The sequence below is a fragment of the Alosa pseudoharengus genome, unplaced genomic scaffold (assembly GCF_046254945.1).
Source record: "Alosa pseudoharengus isolate Yale_2024_CS ecotype anadromous, Long Island Sound unplaced genomic scaffold, YU_APseudo_1.1 YU_APseudo_1.1_scf_18, whole genome shotgun sequence".
Taxonomy (NCBI): Eukaryota; Metazoa; Chordata; class Actinopteri; order Clupeiformes; family Clupeidae; genus Alosa; species Alosa pseudoharengus.
In genome coordinates, this window is record NW_027468650.1 from 37,306,869 (window position 1) to 37,333,695 (window position 26,827).

Here is a 26,827-nt window from a genome sequence, read left to right on the forward strand (position 1 = left end):
AACTTGGAGCTTGTCTCCCAAACCCCACTCTGATGCCAACTGTGTCTCTGAGCCTTAAAAAGCCCTTCAGCTCATCAGGCCCTGATCGGTCTCAGGTGTGTTGGGATCTCGTGTGTTGAGGCAGATGGAGCCAAAGCTGTCCGTGACTGCAGCCATCTCAGGGGAATGTAGCGCCCCTCCAGGACGCAGCCTCTTGTGACATCACACACCGTTTATCAAAACGTTCTTATATCTAAACTCGCCAACTTCAACCTTTTGTCTAGTACACTTGCTTGGATATCGTCATACCTACAGTGGGCAGTGCTTCGACTTGGCCAGCTTCACTCGCGGTCCGCGCGTGGGATCACGCGGTATCACGCGACTTTAATTTGTATTTTCCCAGTGAGACGCTGCAACAACCCAAACAACCGGTAGATGGCTCAAGTGAGCAGGGTGTCTCGTAAAAAGAAATGGAGCTTGGAAAACCCTACACAGACTTCACTACAGACTTTAGCAGACTGGTTTAGAAATAATTTAATAGCCAGAAATATGCCTGCCCTGCCTTAATAAAGAAATATTTGGTTAACTGCGAGTGAATCCCGTTTGCAGCCGTAGAAGAAACGCAGGACAAATTAAACATTCTGGTTTTCTCCGAGTGCAACGATGATAGACAGACATCATTTGGACAAAATATAGAGCATATTAACCTCCGTTGCTCAGCCAAATGCCTTCCTGTTACGTCCTGTTATCACGGAGTTACAGGCGATAAACGATTTTTTAAGGTCACAAGTTTACTTCATTAGCGGTTTATTTTTTTGATTATTAAAGAGTGTTTTTCATTTAAAGGTTTGACTTGCTTATTCAGTTGACTTGACTTGCTTATTCAGTAGAGCATTTAGTGCTCTTCCCAATCCCAGACGTTCACATTGCATGTTTGTTTGTAATGGATGCAACAGCGAGATAGGCTACGCGTTTGACGGCAATGAGTTGTGAACGGACATGAACCAAGACATATAGCCCAGCAGCAATCTAGGAACTGTTCGTTATTTATTGAAGGGGCCACCAGAGGAATTTTGAGTGCTTCAGTCAAAAGTTGCATGACCCTCCCTTGCCTGCTAGAAATTGTTCAATGACCCTCCGACAGAATTGTTAAAAAAGACATGACCCTCCCCTTGCCAATTGTCACATGTCTTCCGCCCGCGCTGCTTTGCGCCACACAGCCACACACTGTGATAACGTTCTTAAATCAATCTTTCGTGAGCTTGCATGCTACCAGTCCTTCCTTTTCAAATGTGTTGCGCCTGTTTGCACAATTTCACAAATAATCATATGTGATTAATAATATGACAAATAATCCATGTGCATGGGGACCGAAACAATGCATGCCAACTTTTTCCGTGTTTATCACGTATTTTAACTTTCCCCCGCTGTCTTGCCGTAGAATAGGCTATCCCAGATTTTAATACTCTCATAACAACCCTGCCATCGGGCCTGTCTCTGTGTTGCCCTGTTGCTACCCCTTGCCCTTCCAACGAAACAGATGTCTTCAAATCATCGTTTTCCTTACTTGAATGTCATAAACATACAACTTTATGCAGCAGAATTACGCATAGGCTACTTGGAACATAACACATTTGACAAAGGACAGATGTATCGTAACACCCCCAATTATCACCACTTTTGTTCAGAAATTCTAAAACAACGATGTTTTTTAACACTTCAAAATAACATTTGCTAAATTAACCTTACATTTTTCAGTAGCCATAGGTGTGTAGATTTGAACAAAATCTGGTTTGGTTCTTAACGGCACATGGACGGTTAGACCGAGAATTCTTGTCGTGAAATTAAAATTCCACTGGAGCTCCAAGCGGTTGTGTACACGCAGCCTTACAACACTGTTTACAGCTCTTTGAGTCACGGTAAAATGTCATTTTTGGTACATAGCTAATTTAGATACACCTATGGTGTGGGTGGTTGCGTCTCTTTAGGAGTCCGCTGTCTTGGTTTGTATAGAAATGGATATAAGTGACACGTACACGCAAGACGGTGGAAATACGGGACCGACGGTAGGGGGAGTTCCGATATGTTGCTAGTGACAAAATATTAACTTTCAGTGTTTTACGATGTCTTTGTCATGGGGAAGTGTTTTTCCCCATGCATTTATTCTAGGCTACTGTCAGTGACTGTCGTGTGAGAAGCGGGTTCTGTGTTTCGTTCATGTCAGTGACTGACGCGAGAGAAGCGGTGTCTGTGTTGTGTTGCATTGCGTTGCGTTAATTTATTTTCATTGGGCATACCGTGCCGTGCCGTCCCCAGCTCTTCAGTTCTGACAAAGCCAAAATTACTCCTTTTGAAACAATGAGTGCAGGAAGCGCGTTTGTATGGTAATATTGCTTGACGGGGGGGATCCCAAGCAGCTTTCAGCCATAAGGCTACTTTGAGAACATTTCAATTCACCCGACACTAATATTCAAAATGTTGAAAACTATTTCGGCAATGTTAAATGGAATGTTAGTTGTAAACAAACGAGCTACTTGGTGAGGCTTGGCCTCACAGATGCGCTCGTGCCTTAGATCAGGGGTCCCCAACCTTTTACGTACCATGGACCGGTTTGATTCCCATTTTTTTTTCACGGACCGTGGGGGGGGGGGTTCGGGAGTTCCATGTTCCATATGTGTTGTGCATGCATTACTTGAAAAGAACTAGCTCCAGTTATGTATGAACAGTGAAGGTAACGAACTCTTAAAAACTTGAAAAACGTGAACTTGAAGAAGTGAAAATGGAACAATATGAACTATGAAAATGTAACAACTTGAAGCTACATCTATCAAGTGTGAACATGCTTAACAAAATATGGGAACAAAACGTGCATTACGAATATAATCAGTGGGAGCCCTGTGCTTGTTTCCCTGCAACAAGACAGTGACACCCTCACTGTGTTTGAAATGTCCAGTCGATTGCGCAATTTGGTTTTAGTTGCAGTCATTGCAGAAAACCCGGCCTCGCATAGATACGTGGTGGGAAATGGTAGCAACGTTTTCAGTGCTTTTACGGCTATCTCGGGATATTCTGCTTTGGTTTTGATCCAAAAACCCGCCAGAGAGGTTTCCTCATACACACTTTTAAGACCACCGTCATTTGCAATTTCGATCAACTGCTCTTCCTCCTGCGCTGACATGTTAGGACTATTCGGGATATTGACAAATGGGTTGCGGACCCACTCATTGGTTTGCCGTGGATCTTTGGAGGATGGGAAGTAGCCTAACGCTCAAACTCATTTGAAAGCGCAACAAGGTGATCGCGCACCAGCTGCAAGAGAAAGGGCCGTGCCTCAGTCTCTCCCAAAACCCCCACTACTGTTTGGAACATATCAAATACACCCCATCCCCATTCGTCCCCACAAATCAAGCTTGGCTTTAAATGCAGCGACTTTATCTGCCAGTTTAAAGACAGTCGTCATTCTCCCCTGGAGTGACAGGTTGAGGTCATTAAGCAACCCGAATATGCCACATAGGTAAGCGAGTTTTGACCCCCAGTCCTCATCACTAAAATGTGCAGCTAACGGTGACTTTTTTTCTGTAAGAAATCTCTGCAGCGGCTTTCGCAACTTAAACACCCTGGCCAGTGTCTGCTAAAGATGCTTGTTTTTTGTTGCTCATTCTAGCAGTTTAGCTAACTTCGTGTGACACTACCGTTCGCCAAGAACTGATCAAGTGAAGTGAGCTGACCTGAGGCTGCGCAGCGCTGAAGGCAATATGTAAAGTGTTGAAGGCGGGACAGACGTAAGAAAATAGACCTTGCAAAATGCAAACATGCGTGCAATCAAACAACTGCATATAGGCCTATGCCATGTAAAAACGTGACATTATTGCGAATTAAATTGAGTTTAGTTTGCATGCATTTTTTTAAAACTCATGTCGTAGGCTACGGCCCGGTTAGGAATGTACGGGCCGCGGCCCGTTGGGGACCGCTGCCTTAGATGGCAGGAAAAATCTTCAGCCTATTAACTGACCACCCGATTCACGTTGGCTGGGGGGTAAGGGGGGCCATCAGACATTTGTGACCAGTTAATCCGGCCCTGCCCCCCAACAAATCACACCTTCCCACCTCTGACAGCTTAAAAGAACTCACAGACCTATTCACAAACCTGCGGCATTTTGCTGTGTTTTGAAATCAGCTTTCAATAGTGAGGAAGCAATTTTGCATTGTAGGCATAACTAACATGCAATAACGCCACCAACAACAACCAAAACTAGGCTAATCATTGTCAAAATGTAAATTAAATGTAACATTATTGTGCATCAAATTAAAATGTTCTCTTTTGCAAACGTAGGCATAGTAACAGAATAATTTAATAATGTTACAAAGATACTACATCAATCCGTATGTTTCATTAGGCTACTAGGCTATTTGTTTTGCCTTATTATTGATTCATTTAGGCTAGGCCTTTTTATTCAGGGGCCGTATTCACAAAGAATTTTAAGGCTAAAAGTAGCTCCTAACTGGCGAATTTAGGAGCCACTCCTAAAAATAATGGGCATGTCACTCCTAACTTTAGGACTCCTAATTTTTTTCACAAAAAGTAATTCACGAAGCATTTTAGACCTAAAAGTAGCACCTAAAAGTCTGGGACAGCTTAAAAGAATTCGAGAGGACTCCTAACTCACTAAGACCTATTCATAAACAGCTTTTTGTGGCATTTTACGCTGCGATGTTTTGAAATGCGCTATGCGGCAACAGGAGCTTCCAATCGCGAGGGAACAATTTTGCATTCATAAAAGGAATGCAATAACGCCACCAACAACAACCAAAACTACTCATTGTTAACATGTAAATTAAATGTAACATTTCATTGTGAATCAAATTAAAATGTTCTCTTTGCAAACGTAGCCTAGGCATATGGTGACAGATTAATTTAATAATGTTGCAAAGGTACTGCATCAATCCATAGGCCTATGTTTCATTAGGCTACTAGGCTATTTGTTTTGCCTTACTCTTTATTCATTTAGGCTAGGCCTTTTTATTCAGTTATTAATCATCTTCCGTCCTTCTCACTACTTGTGTAGCGCACGCATTCTCCGACCTGTCACCTGTCACTCATCATCGGAAGGGAGGTGTTTGGAATCATTCCCGCGTTACAATCGTCAGCCAATCAAGGTGGTCACTTCAGTCAAGCTCGTGCATGAGTAATGACGTCATCCATAGCCACGAAGACTCACTCCTAGTTTAGGAGTTGTCTGAAAGGCTTTCTAAATAACTTTTAAGAGAAAACTCCAAGCTAAAATCTTTTAGTGCGATTTAGGAGTAACCTACTCCTAGTGGTAAGATAAAAGCCTTTCTGAATAGCCTACGGCCCCAGTTATTCATCATCTTCCGTCCTTGTGTAGCGCACGCATTCTGAGACCTGTCACCTGTCACTCATTATCGTAAGGGAGGTGTTTGGAATCATGACCGCGTTACAATCATCAGCCAATCAAGGTGGTCACGCTTGCCCATTTACACAAATTAATGATCGAATATTACTGATGATCATTGTTATTTAAGAACATGCAGTGTGCGTAGGGCACCAAAAACATCTTGCTCGTAAAAAAGCATCATACCGCACATTGTGGCGGGTCTGTTATTTACTGTAGGCTGCGCAAACCAGGGCAAGCTGCATTCGAGGCCTTCTGTTGAAGAATTTGATATAAAGCCTGCGCTAACAGTAATCCTCCTGCCCCTGATAGGCCTACCACAGCTGTGGATATGTGTTCAAGTAATAACACAATCCAATGTGTGTCTCAATTGTCCCCCGCTGACCACCTCACACATTTCTCTAGATTTTGCAACGAATTTACATGACACATTGCCATAAAATATGCCAGTTTTAGGACACAGAATAATGTTTGTAATGATACCAGTTAGGCCTACGTTTATAGCCTAACAAGTGTAATGAGCTATTCATTGTCGAAGGTGCATGGTCAAGTGAAATTCTTACTTTGGAAAACAAACATTTGCCGATATCATCGCCGATCATCAGAATATTGCTCTGGACTGCAGGTAACTTGTTAAGCCAGTGGTTCTCAAACTTTTATTTAATTCCCCACTTTGATCAAGGGGCATGACTGATGATAGTGGAGATAACGTGTTATCCCGAGGCCTTTGCCAGTCAGCATCTCCGACGGTAGTCTACCCTATTAAAAATATACGTTTTCGATGTCCCAAACGGAGAGACATAGGCTACTTTATTGTTTTTAACGATATCTATGCTACTCACAAAAATATAGGCATGGGGACATGATGAAGTAGGCTATCCAACTGTCGTGTGTTAAATTATTGTGATTACGAGCCAGTGGTTTTCAAACATGCGTGACTCGGACATCTAACTAAATGCAACAGGCTCATATCGTCCTCGCATTCGCATTCGCAGGCCAGTGTTTTGTCAATTTGCAAATAGCTATTCGTTTTAACGTATTTTTAGGATAGTATGCTTTTTGTATAGGCTACTATCTTAATCTTGGAATATCGGGAGGGAAGTGGCGCGTCTGCAGTCAGCCAAATATGAATGTAATTCTGCGGCATAAAGCAGATGTATTTGTTTATTGTACAGAAAAATAAAAATGACATGTCAAGCAGTCAATTGACTACATTGCAGTCAAGATGTAGGGCAAATTAAGACACTGTTTTGATTTGCGTAGTTGCATTGCCCCCAACACTGACAATAACATAGCAGATTTCGATTTTCGCTACCACCGTGTAGTCAAGCCTTAAGCCATACCCAAGTAGCCTTAATCGAGGTAATGTTTAATTATGCATGATTTATTTTGTTATTGAATTCGTAGGCTGGGATTCCTCTCGGTAACAATTATGTTTGGTAGCTTCCTGCTTTTTCAGAGGGGGCGGCAGTCAGGCTACTGACAGAGCGATGTACAGTGGCAGAGCGACGCACAGTGGCTGAAAGTGGTACTAAAGCTTCACGCAGCTTCACGCCTCGTAATGCGCGAATGAAGTGGCCATTTGAAAGCGATGCCCACTGTATCCAACAGAATACTGTGTCATCAATGACCTTCCACAGTACTGTTATGGAGTAGAGGCACAACTATACGCCGATCACACTGTTCTATATACACATGGTACATCAGCTCAGCTAGCAGCTGATAAACTAGCCAGTGCCCTGAATGTAGTGGTTGAGTGGCTATACCAATCTTGCCTTACTTTAAATGTACAAGGCATGTTCTTTTCCAAAACCAAGCTTCACACTCCAGATGTAAACATCTGCGTTAAGGGTGAACAAATTGAGACTGTCACTGAATTTAAATATCTTGGTGTTGAATTAGACTCAAATCTCAACTTCAAAAAACACATTAAGAAAATGAGAAAAACTATTAAATACAACATGGCAAATTTTAGACAGATTAGATCCTCTCTGTCCACAGAGGCTGCAAAGATATTTCTCCATGCCCTCATTTTGTCGCACATCTCATACTTTATTACCTGTTGGGGGCAGGCAAGTCCAATAACAATCAGGCCCTTAGAATCTTTGTACAAACAGGCTTTGAAAGTATTTGAAAACAAGCCATTAAGGTATCACCACTGTGGGATACTACACAAACATAATCTACTCACTTTTGAACATTTTAGAGTGTTTTCAAATCTGTGTACAGTTTACAAAATTTTTAAAGGCTTGGCCCCTACCTGTTTGCGCAAGTTTGTCTCTTACCGTGCCGCTGGGTCTGTAAGGTCCACTAGAATAGCTTCCATACACAACTGCACTGCACTACCCTTTCGCTCTTCAGCCTTTGGGCAGACAGCATTCTCTTTTAAAGCCATTACCCAATGGAGTACTATCCCGGACAATGTTAAAAGCTGTGGTTTGTTTGGTAGCTTTAAAGCTGATCTAAAAAATCACTTATCTGCATGCACACTGTTAGTTAATCACTCCTCATAACTTTTAGTCTCACTCTTCTCTCCAATCGTGCTGATATAGGGTGTGTGTGTGAATGGGTTGTGCTGTGCATGCCACTACACCACTTGGATCATGTGGTGCATGTGTGTGAATGTACCTGTGATACGAAATGTAATTCATTGCTATTTGTTACTTGTTTTTTACTTATTGAGCGATGTTTGATTTTTAAAATGTTGTATTTGTATTTGTGCTTCCTGTGGGACTGCAGATGTAAATTAGCCTCAGGCTAACTATGGAGCAATGCATCAAATGGTTACATTTATGTTTTAATTGCACATTGTCCCTTACAAATAAAATTGAAATTGAGAGTATGAGAGCTTTTAGTTAACTCATTTTATGTTGTAGACACATTTTCGGATTATTCTACATTCGATTGCTGCCATTAGAGCTGCAGCCAGCCAGAAGCAGATGGGTTCCCCCTATTACATACCACAGTATGGAACGCAAATAGGCTTTACTCCACATAGGTCTAGACTTAATTTGCTTCGTTTTCTTTGGTCTTAAAATCTCCTGATAGCAGGGCTCTACAGTGCGCCCATTTCACTCGCACATGCGAGTAAAAATTATGGCGTGCGAGTGCAAAAAAATATTTAGGCGCACTGGTGCGAATGACTTCTAACCATGCCAATGTTTGTGTACAAAATACACTGCAACAGAATCACGTCGCGAATGCAGCATAAAAACTACACCTCCCATCAACGTTAGCAATTTCGCGTTGTGACTCGCTAGTAGTCGCTTCTATCAAATCCAAGAGCGCGTAGAAAAAGCGGAAAGTTAGACTAGCCAGCCAAGATGCAAAGATTGAAGAAATTAGTTCTTCTATCCACTGAATTCATCGGATATAGGAGGAACAGGATGAGATTCTGAGAATGCAGTGAGAGAAAAAAAGGTAACCTAACATACATTTTATCCCAGTTGACGTATTGGCTGCAATATGCAAAATATAGCTGTAGCGAACAGGCACAAAAGTAGCCTCCCGTAATACTCCCATTTTATTCAAAGGTAGAACGCTACTGACAACTCCAGGCTTCCACGCATGATTGCTTGTTTACACCGAATACAAGCTGAAGTGCAAAACGAAAGTAGGCCTAACGTTTGCCTACTGCCCCCATCAATGCAGATATTTAAAAAAAAAAAAAAGAATAAAAAATATATATATCCTTGATAGCCTATGTTGGGTTTTGTGGAAGAGAAAACAGACTGTTTTAGTAGTAGTATTAGGCAATATGCAGTCAGATAGGTCACCATGAGCATATTTGGATTAGCTACAGATGGATTCACAAATAAATACATTAGCCTACATTTGGCAGGATACTTGATATACAGGCTAAATGCAAATATGGCAATGTATTATATTATTTTACATTAACAAAATGTAGGAAAATAGAACAGACTGAAAATAAAATAGGCACTGATCTTTAAAATCCTGTTTCCTGTAGCCTAAATGCTGTCAGTCATTCTTAATATTCGCAATTGGTGCACTGGCACGTTTAACTGTTAGCTGCAGTGTAATGTTAGATTATGTGTAAATTAAGTACAGAAGTGACTGTGCGCCCAAATTGTTGTCTGTGCTCCTAATTTTTTTAACTTGGGCGCACAAGTGCTCCTGGAATTTTTTTTTAGCGTAGAGCCCTGCCTGATAGGCTAACAACTATATTTTTTAACGTCACCCAAGTCTGAAATGTACATGCGTTGTCACGGCTACATAAACGAATCTTGCACACAGGTAGAAAGATGTTACGTCTTTTTTTACACTTTATTTTATTCTCAAAAAACAAACGTTTGCATCATGTGAAGCAGACCTGTTGGCTACCCTACATAATAAGCTATTTTAAATGTAAAGCTTCCAATGCATATCGCCCCCATGTGTCCGAACCCAACTATAATTTCTAAATATTTGTCCGAACCCGACCCGTCGGGTCCCGTCAGGCTCGGGTCGGGTAGTCACACTCTATGACAAAGCCTATACTACTGCAAGCACTTGCTGCGTTAGCCTCAAAATGTATTATTGTTATTAATATTTTCTTCTCTATTATTGTGTTAAATGTTCCAAATGTAAAGCACTTTGAGCTGTATTCTTTGCATGAAAGGTGCTATACAAATAAAGCTTATTATTATTATTGTTGTTATTATTATCAGCCTGTAGATGGCGGTGTTGAGTAGGGGGAAAGTAAGATGTGAATGTTGAAATGTACTCTCATCATCGCCAGAATAACAACCATCTTTGAAGGGCTATTACTAAAATCATATGAGGGAGGAGCTGTGGTGCCACATTTGGGTCTCTGTGCCCATGGGGACCCAGGTTTGATTCTGGCTGTGGTCATGTCCCGATCCCTCCACATCTCTTTCTCTCACATTCACTTCCTGTCTCTCTCCACTTCCCTGTTGATATTATAAAGGCAAAACAAATGTGTGATCTGTGAAATAAGGTTTACAAGGATTTACATGATTGCAGCACAAAATCAGTGAAGTTCTTATTGTGCAGGCATGTGATGCAGTCAGACTTGAACTGATGGATGGAGGGGTAACTGTCTCTATACACAGAGAAAGGCTAATTCACCATTTCAGCAAGCAGCTCAGGTAACGTTTCTATTTGTGTTGTCAACCTAAACTTTTTTGTACAGGGTATATGTGGATATACAGTGAACAGCTGACAGTTTCTGTGTTCTATAGTCAACACAGGGTAACGTGGCGTGTAGCTGATGAGCTGCCATGGTTGTTACAGCAACAAGAGGATAAGACAAAGCTCCAACTGAGTCTGCTGAACTTATTTGTCTCTCAGAATCTCTACAAGAGGTGATGGGACATTTATTTATTTTATTATGTGAATGGCTATTAACTTCTCTTGACTATCTTGAATATTGTCCAAATGGATATCCCTCTCTTTTTTCCCTTTTAGGGGACATTTTTCAGAGTTGTTGACCTACTGGCAGTTTGTAGGGAAGGATAAGGTATCCATGGCAACAGAATACTTTGAGTCCCTGAAGTGCTATGAGCAAACCTGTGAGACTGAGGACAGCATGAGAAGACTAGCCAACTTGTATGAAACACTTGGCCGTTTTCTGAAGGACCTTGGTCTACTTACTCAGGTTTTGAAACACAACATACTGCACACCTGCCTATGTAAACTCATGGTTGATTATGATTGGTAGCGTTCCAAACGTTGGAATCATTTTTCACTGTTTGCCTATGTAACCATGGTCAGCAGGTAGGTCTGTGCAGTGGATAAACCTCATTCCCTGACACCTTAGGAGACATTCTAGTGACAGAGGCTATACTGTAGGTTTTGGACACTTCCCTAACATGTCACCACATCCCTTGTCTGAGAATGCAAGTTTGAGTCCACTGTGAGATTGTTCGATCACACAATGCATTGGTGGCAAAGATCTGGCATTGGAATGAGGGAAGTGATTGTTATATGGCCATAAGTGAAATATCTATGGAATGTATACATCTTAATCCCCTACACATAAATATAAATACACATAAATGTGACAAGGTTGCAGGGGTTTGGACCCAAATGCACGACAAGATGCACCTGTTACAGTCAAAAATTATCTTCACTTACTCAAGTCAAGGATACAAGATACAAGGAACATGGGAAACATAAGGGCAATGCGGCATTACACAATGGACAAGCAGGGAACACTAAAAAGACAGGGACCTACATTCATCAGGAAGGTAATCAAAGAACACAGGCAATAGGGCAAAAGCACGTTAGCATAATAGACACTAGAACCAGGCTAAACAACTAACAATCAGTTTATTAAGTTTTCAATGTGTGTTTAACCTGTTGAGGAGTACGGTCACAAATATGTGATTAGAATGTTCGCGAACCGAGAGTTCCACATTATGATGTCACAATTACGCTCAGAGATTTTCCCCATAGACTGTATAAGGAACACTGAAACTATAGATTTTTTGCGTAGAATTCTAGAAGGAACCAGAAAAATAATTCACTCCTCAACAGGTTAAAACAACAGGAACAAATGCAAAAAAGACTGAGAGGAAGGTATGGTGACACTGTAACATAAAAAGGAGGTCTGACACTCATTTAGGTTTCCAAAAAATAAAAAGATTTCAGTTTCCAAAGTTTCCAAACAACAATTGTGTGTGAACTACACAAAAGACACAATGTAGAAGGGATGGGTAGCTCTCCATATACTCTGTACAACTATAAGAGGGACATGGTAAGGAGGATGCAGCAGATTTGGCTGAAGTCAGGAGTGTTATGTGAGGTGTGGAAGATGCTGGATCAACACCTCCCTTTGTGTAAGACGGTCCCATCGTGGGGACCTCAAACATAAACTAGAAATGCAATTCCAAGGAATTACCAGTGCATGAAAATGCTAAAGTTGTGATGTAAAATATCATGTATAGTTAAAACAGATAATACAGAGATGGTTACTACGGTGATGCTAGGATAGACATGGTGGTTGTATAGCTTAATAAAAGTTGATAGTTTAAAAGTAGACTGTATAAAAGCTGAATGTAGATAGTTTAAAAGTTGTTGATAGACAGTAGATAGTTTAAAAGTTGTTGATAGACAGCTAGTTTAATAGATTGTTTAATGATAGTTTAAAAGTAGACCGTTTAAAAGTTGAAGCCCTGGGCTGCAGCTCTCTTGTAACACCCCTCGGCTGACCAAGGGCCCTATCATGACATTCTAAAGTGCATCGTCACTCGTCAAAAGTCTATTCAAATTTAGTAGGATGTCCAGTTCACATTAGGAGGGGTTTCGTTCTCAAAAGTGGAGCGCATGGCGTAACAAGGTGTTCCTAGGTCTTTTAATCAGTCATATGGGTGTGTTTGGGGCGTAACATCATTTTAAACCAATGAGAATGACATCTTTCATTCCCTTTAACGGCGCAACGCGCGATATGTCAAATAAATGCATCGGTATTTTGGCAGTCAATGGCGCATTTGAAGGAGGCTGCTTGCGAGACCGTATGGAATAGTCATTCTTAAACCATGCTTTACTAAAACCTAGCATAGCCTTCACGCATTTGCACTCGTCTATTATTTGAACTCATTGGCAAAGTGAAACTAACTTCACCAATGAGTCAGTCAACGACAAGACAGTTATATGCAGTTACTTTCACTATTGACTGACAATGGGTTACCATCGAAAACATAGGCTGGAAAAAGCAACACTTACCCTAATGTTGCTCAAATGACTGAATAAAACAACATTTATCCTGCAGAGGAGTTGCTTATATCTCGTGACAGTGCGTCTTCAGCTGTGCTCCATACGTGTCTCTCGCCTCTCCCCTAATCACTTTTAACCGTCATTACCAATTTGCAAATGATGGTGAATAACTACTCATCATGAGATGTACAGTATTTCGTAATATCTTTATTCTAATTATGTTTACCATTGTAATCGTGCAATTTGTAATGCTTTGCATGGACGTGCGCTGGTGTGCGATCATGAATGATAGAAGGATGGTGCGTGCACCTGCCAATATGACTGTTGACATGCGCTCTTAAAATAGCATATGAACAACTCGCCATTGACTTCTGACCAGGTTTAGGTGGTGTATGATAGCGATTTTTAGACAATGCGCCAGGTCCCTCCCTAGGTTGTTAATTGTCACACCCCTGGGCGCAATGCTTAAAAAATAAAGGTGCAAAATAACGAATTCAACTTCGCGCCGGTGAATAACGAACTTTACGCCGTGCGCTGGTGACCCAAAATACAGCCCCAAGTCTTGAACGTGCCTTTTAAACTCTTGGTAGATCTGTGGTGGGATTCGCCTGTGTCTCTGCTTGATGGGTGGTGCTTCTCCAGTAGGGATTCTGTGTGTTACTGCTGTCGTGTAACCATAATCATTCTCGTTACTGGAGAACACATCCTTATATTTTTCCAGCAAAGCACTCAGACGCTGTGGAGGAGTGAGTTTCTCGAGGTCTACCTGCACTGGCACTGGCATAATGTCAGCTTTTGTTGTCACAGTGGAGTCTCTGTGTGCAATCTGCCGAACGTGCATTGCCCCCTCTTTCTCCTCAAACTGCATCAGCTCTTTGGGAAACACTCTTTGCGGTTTGCACACAGCCGCTAGCTTGGCCCTGGATGTTAGCCTTATGGCTTTCGGGCTTGAGTTCATCAACCGTACTGGGACCTTGCCATCCGCAGTGTTAGCAAGGATGTTGGCAACTAAAAGACCTTTCTTGACATTTGCCCGGGGTGTAGGCTCCACTAGCACTTGGCACTGTATTTTAGGGGACACCCTACACCAGCCCTCGATTATCCTCTCGCTGTGTGGGGGAATAACAACAGTCTGTCGGCCGGCAACTCGAAAATAGCCAATTTTGCCATCTGGGCCTGCCAATTCAGCCTCTCTCTTAGCCCTTGCAAGCACTTGTCGGATACCAGCTGCTTGGGTGTGGGGGCAGTATCGTCCCATTTTCTTCATTCCAAATCCTGCTGGCAGGGCTGCAAGGTCATTTATCACATTCATCCCCACGATACCTGGGAGTCCATTCATCCGCCACGTATTGGGGTGGCTGTCCTTCAACACGAAGATGCAGGTTCGACAGACTGGCTTCCCAAAACATTTAACGTCAGCTATAAGGCACCCCAGCACTGGAATATCCAGCCCATTTGCAGCAGTCAACTCCACCCATTGTGCAGACACCAGCTCTTCTTCTCCGAAATGCTTTCTGAAATGGGATTCAGTGATGGTGGTCACTTCTGATCCTGTATCCCACAGACAGGTGGTCTTCACTCCAGATATGGTCAGCTCCACTGTCCAGCAATCGCCAAAGGCACTTTCCTTCAGAGCCTTGTCTACAGTGTCTGTGACACACGCTGCTGTCTGACTGCCAATCATGGGTGGCCCAGAAGACCGTGGGGCTGTCTCTGCAGAACTCGGTCCAGGTGTTGACCTGTCAGGGTCGGGTTGTCTGGATGTAGGAGCCCTCACTCTATTTCCCCTCTGTGGACACCATTTCTTGGTGTGCCCAGACTCGCCACAGACATAGCAGATGTACTGTCCTTCATGATCTTTTAGCGGAGTCCTTTTTGGGAGATGTCCAGCAGAGTAGCTCCGGTTAGTGCTTTGAAACGCTTCATACAACTCGTCCTGGCGGGCTGCTATCTTCTTTATAGCATCGCTCAGTGCTTCCATTGTCAGAGGTGAAGCAGCACTATCTGCGGCTGTTGCGGCGTGCATGGCTACTCTAGGACGAGGCCCTGTTGTTGAACAGGTGGAGCTTTGCACTTCTTCTTCTTCAACCAGGTGATTGCAGATTGCATTAAGTCAATGAAGGAAAGGCCTCGTTCTTCTTTAAGTCTTTTTCTTCATTTCACGCCTTAGGAAGTCATCCCTCAGGCCAAGCACCAGCTGTTCTTTAAGCACAGCATCTGCATTGGGGATTTTATCTGGGTCTCTGCGTAAAATGCGGCTTAACCTCTCTTGTAGGTCATAGGCATAGGGCCGTAACATTTCTCCAGGCTGCTGTTTTCTGTCATAAAACTCTCTCAGTCTGGTTCCCACTGGAACTTTGTCACCATATGTGTCTAAAAGAGTATCAAAGATGTCTCTGGCTGATTGCTTTCCACCTGGGAGCAGAAACTTCACTGTGGCTTTAGCCTCATCCTTCAGATGTTGTTTGACTAGCTCAGCACGATCTTCCTCCGGGACTCTCATCACTTGAAAAGCAGATTTCATGGCAGATACCCATTCTTCAATAGTCAAATCACCCACTTTTGTAGGCTTTCCTCCAAAGTCTGGAAGCTTACGTTCACGTGAGATGTAGACTGTAGTCTGAGCCTTTGCCTGCTGCTCAATCACAAGTTTAGCTAATGAGAGTGCCTCCTGTTGTTCAGTCCGTGCCTGCTGCAGTGAACTTGCCTGTTCCGCCAGCCTCCTGTAAGTCTACAAATTCTTTCCGCAGGTCTTCTAATTCAGACATCTTTGGACTGTCTGGCTCGGAGTTGGAATGCTTTGTCATAACCACAACCACTAACTATGCACACTCATCCTGTTCGTGACGCCAAATGTAACCGTGAGAGAAGCTAGAAAGTGTGTTCCCTGATAGTGTGTGGTTATAATGAACCTACCGTCTGTGTGAGGATAATAATGGTGCTCTGCGGACCCACTGTGATATTACCCGTTATGTAGACCAGAGAATAGGCAAGACCAGTTTCAATATATTAAATGGAAATGTATTATTAAAAAGGTAAGTCTCAAAAGTTTCAATAAAGTTTCAATTAAATTAGTAAAATATCTCAAAATGAAGTATCACACACAATAACATAGATGGGATCCCATTCACTAACATTCTGTATGCTATAATGTATCATCAAACTGCTATAAACTTCCATTCAATTGTCTTTAGAAATGACATCAGTAAACCATTGGATAATTTCAACCACAAAATTGAATAAATAGGCTTTCCGTTCTATTGAATAGATACCAACCGCAATACATATAATTCAAGTAAGATAATCACTTAGAATAAATACCATGTAAATAGAATAAATATCACTTATAAATACAATTCGAATACCAGTTGACAATCTTATAAAAAGTTCACTTCTAGGGCGCTGTGTGACATAAGTCCATCAATATCGATTCAGCCCGAGATGACAGGCTTTTCAATTGGGAAAGCCTGCTCCAGCAAGTGTTTTAAAATCCTTGTCTTTCAAAAATCCTCCTTGTTAATCCGATTGCTGAAGAATGTAAGAGAATGTACAGTACCTTTTCCTTAGCGATACAAAATAAGCACGGCTACACCTCTTGGCAGGTCCTGCAGCGGAGAGTGGTCACTGGTTGGCAGGGAAACGCGAAGCCTGTTGCCCAGGGAATGGCCGTTGAATTGTGGAAATCTGGCTGCGCGCGGTTAGCTTCCAGGCTAGCGTTTACACTCAAGGCTCCACCAAGTTGTAGTGTCTCTGTGGCAAAACTCCGTCTTCTCTGTCGGTTCTCTGTCTGTCTATCGACAGTAATATAAACAGCTCCTAGGACTGACGTCTATAACTCCTGGGCTCTCCTATTAACTTAGCTACTAAGCATTAACAGTTAGCTTCTAGCTCCAGTTCCAGCTACCAAATAACGTTAACGTTAGTTTCGCTCAGACAAAAACTGTCACGTCCGGATTAAACTCTGCGATGTCTACTCAACTGAATCCTACTGATACGAGACTATCGACCACCGTGACTGTATGGCCCTCTTGTTCTGAACTGTTAATAATCCGTAGCCTGTTTAATAACTTCTTTTTTCCGACTGTTAAAAACCGTGCAGCTTCATGTCTCCTCTGTTTGTAAACTGCCCTGGTTGCTAGGCAGTGACGTCAGCCAACCACTACAGTTACGTTCTCTCTCGTTACACTAACTACAGTGGGTAGGAGTCATAGTTGATGAAAAGTGTTGACATAGTTGATGACAAGTTAATAGAAAGTTGTTGATAGACAGCTAGTGAATGTATATAGTTTAAAAGTTTAAAAGTTGAATGTAGATAGTTTAAAAGTTGTTGATAGACAGCTAGTTTAATAGATAGATAGTTTAATGATAGTTTAAAAGTAGACCGTTTAAAAGTTGAATGTAAAAAGTTCAGTAGTTTAATGGGTTACATTGTTTAACAGTGGATTATTGTAGTGAGGACTTTTATTTTGAAACAGTTTTGGGCAGAGGAAACAGTTGAATAGGATGTGTAGTCTTAATTGACCCAGATTGTATGCTTAAAGCCTGAGGCTGCAGGTGGCCTGAACACCTGCCATAGGATTCTAATTGCTTAACGGCCGTATTATGATGTCACAATCGGCAATGTTAAGTCTATGGGGATTTTTAAAAAGTTTTTCTTTAATAGTTTAAAAAGTATAAAAGTTTCAAAGTTGAAAAGACATAGCAGCTTTGTCCGTTTGAATACCTACGTTACAAAGTTTGAATGAAGTTTCTAAGTTAAACTGTTGAAGAGAAATAGCGTACGGAAAAAGTGGTAAGCGGAATAATAAGAAGAAGTTGCCTAGGAAGAACAGTACAGTGCATTTTCATGCACTGTAATAAGAAGTTGCCTAGGAAGAACAGTACAGTGCATTTTCATGCACTGTAAAAATGATCTTATCTGACCATTCCAGTCATATATCGCACACCCTTCTTTTCCTCTGCATCCTTGGTCCTGGATAAGCAGAACAGGCACAGTGGAGAATGGAGGGAGAGAACAGAGCAGGTAACACTTAGTGTATACTTGGGACAACACGGTAAGTAATTAGCAGAAACCTAAAAGAGGCCGAGGCCAGCAAGAGTTTTGCATAGCCTACCCATACACAGCCAACCATTTGCAAGGCTGGTTGGGGGTGCCACACATCCACACAAAAACTATAACAAATATAGCTGCAAGCAGCAATGAGGGGGCCAAGCAGTTGAGCAGGAGTTGTCATGGCAACCCAATGTTGTTACATTATACACACACCCAATTAACCCCCTGTCCCATAAACCTCCTCTCCCACACACCCCAATAACCCCCCACACATATGCATACCTCAAACATCACCAAATTTATTGTGCGTAGTTAGGTTGTAGTCACGAGTCCACATACCAAGTTTGGTGTCGATACGAGAAAGTGTTGATAATTATAGTGCCTCTAGTGATCAAATGTCACTAAATATATTGAGCGTCTTCAGGATGTGGTCCCGAGTCCATGTACCAAGTTTGGTGTCGATTCGAGAAAGTGTCACAAATTATAGCACCCCTAGTGATCAAAGGTCGCAAAAATAGATTGTGCATCCTCAGGATGTGGTCACAAGTCCATGAACCAAGTTTGGTTTTGATACGTCAAAGCATTGCTGAGATATGACCTAATCTTGTGTTACTCTAGCGCCGCCCTAGTAGTTGAAGGTCACCAAATTTATTTTGTGTCCTCAGGATAAGGTCCCAAGTCCATATACTAAGTTTGGTTTCAATACGTGAAAGCATTGCTGAAATATAAGCCCACTTCCTGTGATAATAGTGCCACATAGTGGTCAAAGGTCATCAAATTTATTGAGCTTCTTCCTAATTGGGCTTCGCCGCCAAACTTGATTGGTCACCACGGGCGATAGGTTTTGAATATGGCTCCAAAAAGCAACGCGTTTGTGAGACATGGTCTGAAAATCATCTGCGTCAAGTTTCGTGAAAATCGGACAAACTTTGTGACCTTTGATTACTTTTAAGTGTTTTTGATGAAATACAATATGGCGGAAGATCCAACATGGCGGAAATTGACGTCATGGGGTGCGTCGAGTTCGGTCTCATCCAAGGATTCCAAGTATACCTCAATTTGTATGGTTGAAATGTTAAGCGCATAGATGTAATGCAAAATCTTACACATTGGTGGCGCTAGAGCACTTGACATGAAACTTAGTGAAATTAATCATATGACTATACCGAATCAATGTGCCAAATTTCCCAATTTTATATTACACCAAGAACACCAACACGAAATGTAAAATTACTTAAAACTAAATTAACTGAAATGAACTAAATGAACTGAAGTCGATCATCAGTTGGAGCAAAAACTCCTACTGTAGGCTACACTGTCCCACGACCACGCTCGTGCCACACTAGCCTACCGCTTGTGCCACTGTCCTATTTGGAACAGTAGTGGCACAGGACTGGGCTGGCAAGAGATACAAGAGCCACGCACCAGTAACAACAACAGTAACTTATAATAGTCTAGGTTTTGCTCCTACGGCTTCCCCTGAAATTCATAACTGAAATCCCCTCGTTCACGAGTCGTGGACAGTAGACTACTTCATGTCATGTTCAGCCCACGGTTCAGTTCATGCCATAAAACTCGCCATCTAGCAAGCTAATCTATATCATGTTTAAAGACAATAATCACATTCATTCGCTCCATTTTTCACCTGAAAAGCGTTAATCACAAACCCATTGATAATAGCACATCTGAATACCATGAGTTACCATGCTGAATGAAATGTATTTTATCAAGATAAAGTTTGTGTTCCTCCTCATAGCATGTATAACGTTAACACGATGTACGTGAATGAGCTGACTAGCTAACGTAAGCTAACGCAATCAATTTAAAAAATTTATAGCATTATAAAAACCTGTTGACAACCAACCTATCATCTAAAGTTGCCCTACTACAATAGGCTAACCAAATGTGTTTGTCTGAAATTCATTATTGACATAGGAACATTATCTTTAAGCTAGCCTCTCTCCTAGGGCTGTCAAAATAACTGATTTTAATTAATTTGAGAAAAAATAACTGATTAAAAATATTAGTGCAGATTAATCGATTCTGTATGACCTTTGACCCAGAGTTCTAGTCAGTAAAAATTAGACTGTAAAATGAAGGAGAGAGAAGAAAATGTGCTGCCTGGATCATTGATTGGAACATTTACTTTTAAAAAAACTGATGGTGTTGATAAAAAATAAAGTGTTGAAAATAAAGTCCTCTGTAATGTCTGCAGCAAGGAATGTGCTCTATATACATCAATGCAAAGAAATAAGTGTTGACATTGAGAGGAGTGTTAATTTATTTTCATTGTGTCCCCTAGGTCATATCTGTGGCCTGAAATGCCTTGTATGTGAAAAAAAAAACTTCTTCCCGAAGCACTTTTGAATTTATTTCCTCAGCATATTAGGTCATATCATAGATTATTATGGCAATTATTTGAAGAGTGAAAATAATAATAAAAGAGTTTTTGAAGTTAATGTCACACATGCTGATTATTCAATGATTCATTTGAATTTAAATATTTAAAATACTTTCACAGCAAAACTTATATATGCGATTAATTTATTTTAATCGATTGACAGCCCTACTCTCTCCACATCAAGGCTTGCAGGCTAACTTTTAGCTTTGAAATTTTGGTCAACATTTAAGCTATAAATATCAGTTAAACAAGTGTCGCGGCCCTTTAACAGGACTATAGGCCAATGAACTCCCCCCAGACTCATAAACCACAGAAATTTGAAAAGGCAATACTTTTTATTAGCAGGCACTAAATTCATAGACAAACAACAGTTCTCTGCCACCGATCTTAAAAATGCTCTAACCAGGAATACTACATAGGGCGGTGGGACAGGCATGGACAATGGTAACTAAGGTACACAAATAGCAAGAACATATTTTAAAAGATTAACCGTCAAGTGAATAAATAGTTCAAGTTGCACACTAAATGTATCACACATAAACCAACACACTCATGAGCAAATAAAAGTGACGCAAGCACAAACCGCACACCACTCAGGTTACACTACGACACACTCCTTGTCCAGCTCACCCACAGTGCTTCCTGTCCAGCCTTTGGTAGCAGCAGAATCCGGACGGACAGACAGACAAACAGATAACAGAGAAGAAATGTCCACTGGTCGGCTTCCCCTGCCGACCAGAAAGAAAAAAAGAAAGAAAAAAACAAATACTAATAATCCAATCGGGAGGTCATGTAAATCCAGCCGAGGCCAATGCCGGAGTGGATCCTGCTCCGGATTGGTGTAGGCGTCATAAGTCCCCCTTGACCAATCGCCTCGCTCCCAGCCGCTGTGAGTCTCAGACGCTCGTTGCCTCCCGGACAGGTAAACTCGGAAGCTGTAGGCTAAGGCAAAAACTCCTGTCAGCAATCTGTGGGCTCATAGGCCTACAACACACCATATCAGGGCTAGACTAGGCTACAGAAATAAGACTTCCCTTAATGGAATACTTGCGTGCGTTGAGGTGAAAAGCCTTCTTCATTCGTTCTCTCTCTTCCTCCCTCCAACTCGTAGCCGCGCTGCTCCGCTCCTGCACTGTAAACAGTCAACAACGCTCATCAGCTGAGCAGCCGCGATTGTCTCCCCAATCGCTACACCCCTGCACAAGGCTACAGAAGAATTCCTACTTCCCTAATGGGATACTTAGCGTGCGTTGCCGGTGGACTCTGTCAGCTCGTCATCCCCGCGTTCGCCCGGCTCGTTGTGCTGTCCGCCTTCCGTGGGTCTCCTCTCACCTCGCACCCGTTCACCTAATATCCTCATTGCTCAGGTGGAAGCAATCTGTTAATCAACCAATGCCTGATAGCTTCCCATTTCCCACAGGTGTCCACAATCTCTGTCCATTACACAAATCACCCCAGCCATTGTACCACAGGCATGCACATTGTTCGTTTCCAGTAAATGCCTCCAACAACACACATGTCAAATACACCAGTCCTTGCAAATATTACAGTTTTCATAATTCATAATAAACATAATTCCATAAAAACAGTCTATTCACATGGTACACACGACACAAGCAGCACATAAACCTCAAAGAACAATACCAGTATCGACTAGTGCAGTTGGTATAGGAAATGCATATGCCAATTAAAAAAACGTTGTACCTTCGTCTACTTACCACTGACAATATCAGGCAGAAAGCAATGGAAGTGAATGGGGCTAAAGCCACATTGGGTTTTGAAAATTGGCCAGTGGGCCGCACAACAACCCACCCCCCCACCCCCCCAACGACACACACATAAAAAGTATTTGTTTTAAAATATTAATTGTTTAAAAATTACTGCGAATTTGATGCTGTTTAACAAATGTATAAATTGTGCACTGTCGCTTTAAGAATTCACGTTTATTTCTTCTCAATGATCTTCTGCCCGCTCGGCTATGGCTAGTGCTGTACCTACGGCTGTGCCCTCTCACAGTTTTTAAATGGTCAGTAGTGGGAACTACTGTTGCCTTCATGATTTACTTTTAAAAGTTTCTTATGAGAAGGAGATATCATTTATCAATGCCAAGCCAGCCTAGAACATAAAAATGCACTGTACTGTTCTTCCTAGGTTTCTTATTATTCTTCTCCTTCTAACGCAGCTAATGTTACAACCTAGCAACCAATCCTGAATTTCCCCTTGGGGATCAATAAAGTATCTATCTATCTATCTATCTATCTATCTATCTATCTATCAAGTACCCTAGCAACAGCCTAGCAACCATGTCAAATACCCTAGCAACAGCCTAGCAACCACTTCCACAGTTACAACCTAAAAACCAATATAGCAACCAATGAGTTTAACCTAGCAACCAGCATAGCAACCACCACAACTAACCTAGCAACAGCCTAGCAACCATGTCAAACACCCTAGCAACAGCCTAGCAACCACTTCCACAGTTAAAACCTAGCAACAAATATAGCAACCAATGAGTTTAACCTAGCAACCAGCATAGCAACCACCACAACTAACCTAGCAACAGCCTAGTAACCATGTTAAATACCCTAGCAACAGCCTAGCAACCACTTTTATGATGACAACCTAGCAACCAACATAATTACCCTGGCAACCAGCATAGCAACGACATAACTACCCTAGCAACAGCCTAGCAACCACCTCAAGTACCCTAGCAACAGCCTAGCAACCATGTCATATACCCTAGCAACAGCCTAGCAACCACTCCAAGTACCCTAGCAACAGCATAGCAACCATGTTACATATCCTAGCATCAGCCTAGCAACCACGTCCACAGTTACAACCTAGCAACCAATATAGCAACCAATGAGATTAACCTAGCAACCAGCATAGCAACCGATGCACAAGTGACTGACCTACCGAAATAAGTCCTAATCAGAGCTAATGAGCGGAGCTGAGCGGTGTGAATATCCCGCTCCTCGCTCAGATGGCTGTTCATTCTGCCGCTCCTCTGCTCAAATTCGCGTCAGGTCGCTACGCTCAATTTCGCTCCCCGCTCCACCTAAAAATCCTCCCGCTCCAATGAAATTACTCCAATTTAAGAGAGGGGGAAATAATCTACAAGCCGAATTGTCACCATACACAGAAAATTTAAATCCCAAAGAACTAAGAGCAACGGCAATTTAAGTCTATTTCACTCAGAGAACATTTGTTTTCAAAGATATGCAACACCGATAGTGCAACAACGAACAAGCTTAGCAACATCAATACACATAAACCTAAAACTAAAGGGATCAGTGGGATTAATTGGCTAAAGAATACAGGCTTATCATCCAAGTTTTACTTTAGCCTTCTATGTGATATGAAGCATATTGAAATTGCTCTCATTTATCTTTGCTCTCCATAGCACACTCTCATGTTTCCGCGAAGTGTCTTCTTAGATTCCAAAATTAATCTTTACTCACTGAAACAGTGTCACCACATGGTTGTTTTTGCTCTACATTGTTCATAGGCTATCTAGTTGTTTTGTAGGAATAGTAGGCCTACACTTGCATGACTTATCAGTTTCCTTTCTAAAATATTTAATGAACTCCATCCCTATCAACGAACTTACAATGGATTTGGGCATGCCTTAGGTTCGTGGTGTGTGCGGTATCGGAGCAAAATTGGAGCGGATCAGAGCGGCCGCTCCGGCCTCTAAATTAAAAAGCGCTCCGCGCTCCAACAAAATTCCATCCACTCTGCTCCTCGCTCGTTTGTGCTAATACGGTGTTCTAGAGAAAAGAGAAGTTGTATGTTCCGTTGCAGACAAATTAATCCATAACACCATTGACGTCAATTTCGATGTAAACATACTGTACCAGTGCAAATAACTCAAGTCGCTATAGGCTATTTGCAGGGCCGTTTCAAGGAATTTGGGGGCCCCAAGCAAAATGGACATGGAGCTCCCAACCCCCCCCCCCCCCACACGCAAAGCCTACAGGAACCACCGCATAGCCATCCAGTTTAAGTTTACCCACAGTTTATATAAATACAACATTTTGATACTGCAGTTGCATATACAGTATATACTGTGCATTAGTTTTGAACATTTGAACATTTGCAAAAACACACACACACTCACATTAAAATTTTTCAGTTCTCACAAAGTGAGAAAATAAAACACTGCCATCTTATGCAGAAAAAGGATACATTGTTCAAACTATAAAGAGTGCAGGTTGTATAGCAATTTAAAAATCCAACATAAATACAAGTACACACACACACACACACACATAAGATTAACCTTTCAGGCCATCTTCATCAGTGGTGGTATCCTTAGGAAGAGCCTGAGGGCTGAGAAATTTAAGCAAAGCACCTTGAGAAAGAAAAGATATGTTAGCATTTCCATATTTTGATATTTAGAAGGGATGCAGCTGATACTTTCACAACTACCAATGCTTACTGTAAAAACATCCCAAGCTAATGTTATACATTGACATAGGCCTACTTGTAGCTTAACATAGCATTTAAGCATTCTGCTGTTTGAGAATTAGACAGACGCACCTGATGCTTTAAAGACAGTAAACAGCTGGCGTGCATGAATACTGGTAGACATGAATGTTCCAGTCTGCTTTGATGCACGGAATTTATCGTGGGGTTTTCCTAACCCCCATTTGGTAAATAGATTATCACGGTCGAATAGTTAGTATAGCAGAGAAGCTATGCCACTTTCATCAAAACCTATTACAAAGCTATAGCAATGTTATGTCATTAAATACGATAAACAGTGATTCTGGAACAGATCTGCGTCTTCCTTATCCCGTTAATAAACATTACAGTATGTAACCATATTCCGTCCGTTCAAAAACAAAAGTTGCGCTAACTGTTCTAGTTTGTTACAAGCAGCATGGGCCGTCAGGCAGGTAGTTAACATAAACATTTTTTGCTAGGCTAGCCTTCCTGCTGCGACATTACACCATTTGTACAAGACAAGTAGAGCTATTTTATCCAGTGTAATTTATCACTTACCACTATCTTGTTTTTTCTTGTCATTCTCTTCCTTTCTCTTCTGGCTTCCAGACACTTAACTCCGCTTCATTATGACTGCCGAGGTTTTATATTTTCGCGGCAGCAGCAGAGACCACAAACCTAGCTGGCTGGCTGCTGTCAGCGACTACTGAGAGGGCCCCCCTTGAGGGGGATCCCGGTATTGCCGGTAACAGTGTCGTTGCACTAATGCATTGACTATCAAAGGGGCGCTCACAGTTTGTCGTTGCATTTTATTTTTAACCAGTCGTTGTCTTGGGGCCCCTGGCCAGCTCGGGGCCCCAAGCAATTGCTTGGTTTGCTTGCCTTCTAGCAACGGTCCTGGCTATTTGTGGAGGTTTCTTTATTTGGTAAGTGAAATCTGCATTTTCCTCTCGAGTTAAACGCTTGCCTGTGCCAAGGCTATTTATGTAGGCCTATTGGTGTTGTGTTGTGGCTATGTTGTAAGAATGTGAAATTGATATAACAAGGCTTTTGCGCAATAGGCGAAAAAGAGCAGAGATAAAAAACAATGCGCTTTTACTGTAGTGGAGCTTATACGAGATGGAAACGAAAGGGAAAAGGCGTTTAAGATGTCCATTTAAATTGTAACCTAATTCAGTCTGGCATGTTTTAAATCCGAAATAAGGAGGAATGTGAGGAGGCTGCTATTAACTGTAAAGAATGCATCTGCAATCGAAACATTAAACGCAATCGCGGGAAACACAGCTAAGGCCGGGAGTCGTTAGATCAGAAGCAGCAAATGTGCATCTGTAATCTTGTCTGCAGTCGTTCATTCAAGATCAAGAGAGAAACGCAAGTAACAAACTCATTTTAATTTCAGTAATTGTAATTGCATTACTTGATTTACAAAAATACTTTGTTACATGCTCGTTACCACTAAAAGTAATGAAATTACAGTAACGCGTTACTCCCAACACTGTTTACAAATCATGTAATGTTTGATTGAGAATAGTTCAAAGAATGCTTCACCTGTTGAAGAAGAGAAATGTTACTATTTCATGGAAAATATAAAGACATTTTGTATGAGATGCCAGCAACATCTCAAAAAAGTTGGGAAAGGGGCAACAAAAGGCTGGAAAAGTCAGCAAAGGCAAATACAAAAAAGGAGGAACATTTCACAACTAATTAGGTGAACTGGAACCATGAATGGGGATAAAAAAAGAGCATCCCAGAGAGACTGAGGGCCGGATGTATAGAGAAAGTGCTAATAGTAGTTGATCTATGCGCAGAAAGAGAACGCTGTGCTTTGCCATATTGCTGACCCCTCATGAA

The 26,827-nt window shown here is 41.8% G+C and overlaps 1 protein-coding gene across 4 annotated transcripts in view; it reads left to right on the forward strand.

Moving 5' to 3' along the window:
* nphp3 (nephronophthisis 3) overlaps positions 1-26,827 on the forward strand; it is a 223,353-nt gene that overhangs the window by 162,084 nt on the left and 34,442 nt on the right. For all 4 annotated transcript variants that reach the window (XM_076291099.1, XM_076291103.1, XM_076291102.1 and 1 more), the window contains 3 exons: positions 10,410-10,504; positions 10,598-10,720; positions 10,824-11,013. In XM_076291099.1, the coding sequence (XP_076147214.1) occupies positions 10,410-10,504; positions 10,598-10,720; positions 10,824-11,013 (408 nt within the window). The remainder of the gene's footprint in view (positions 1-10,409; positions 10,505-10,597; positions 10,721-10,823; positions 11,014-26,827) is intronic.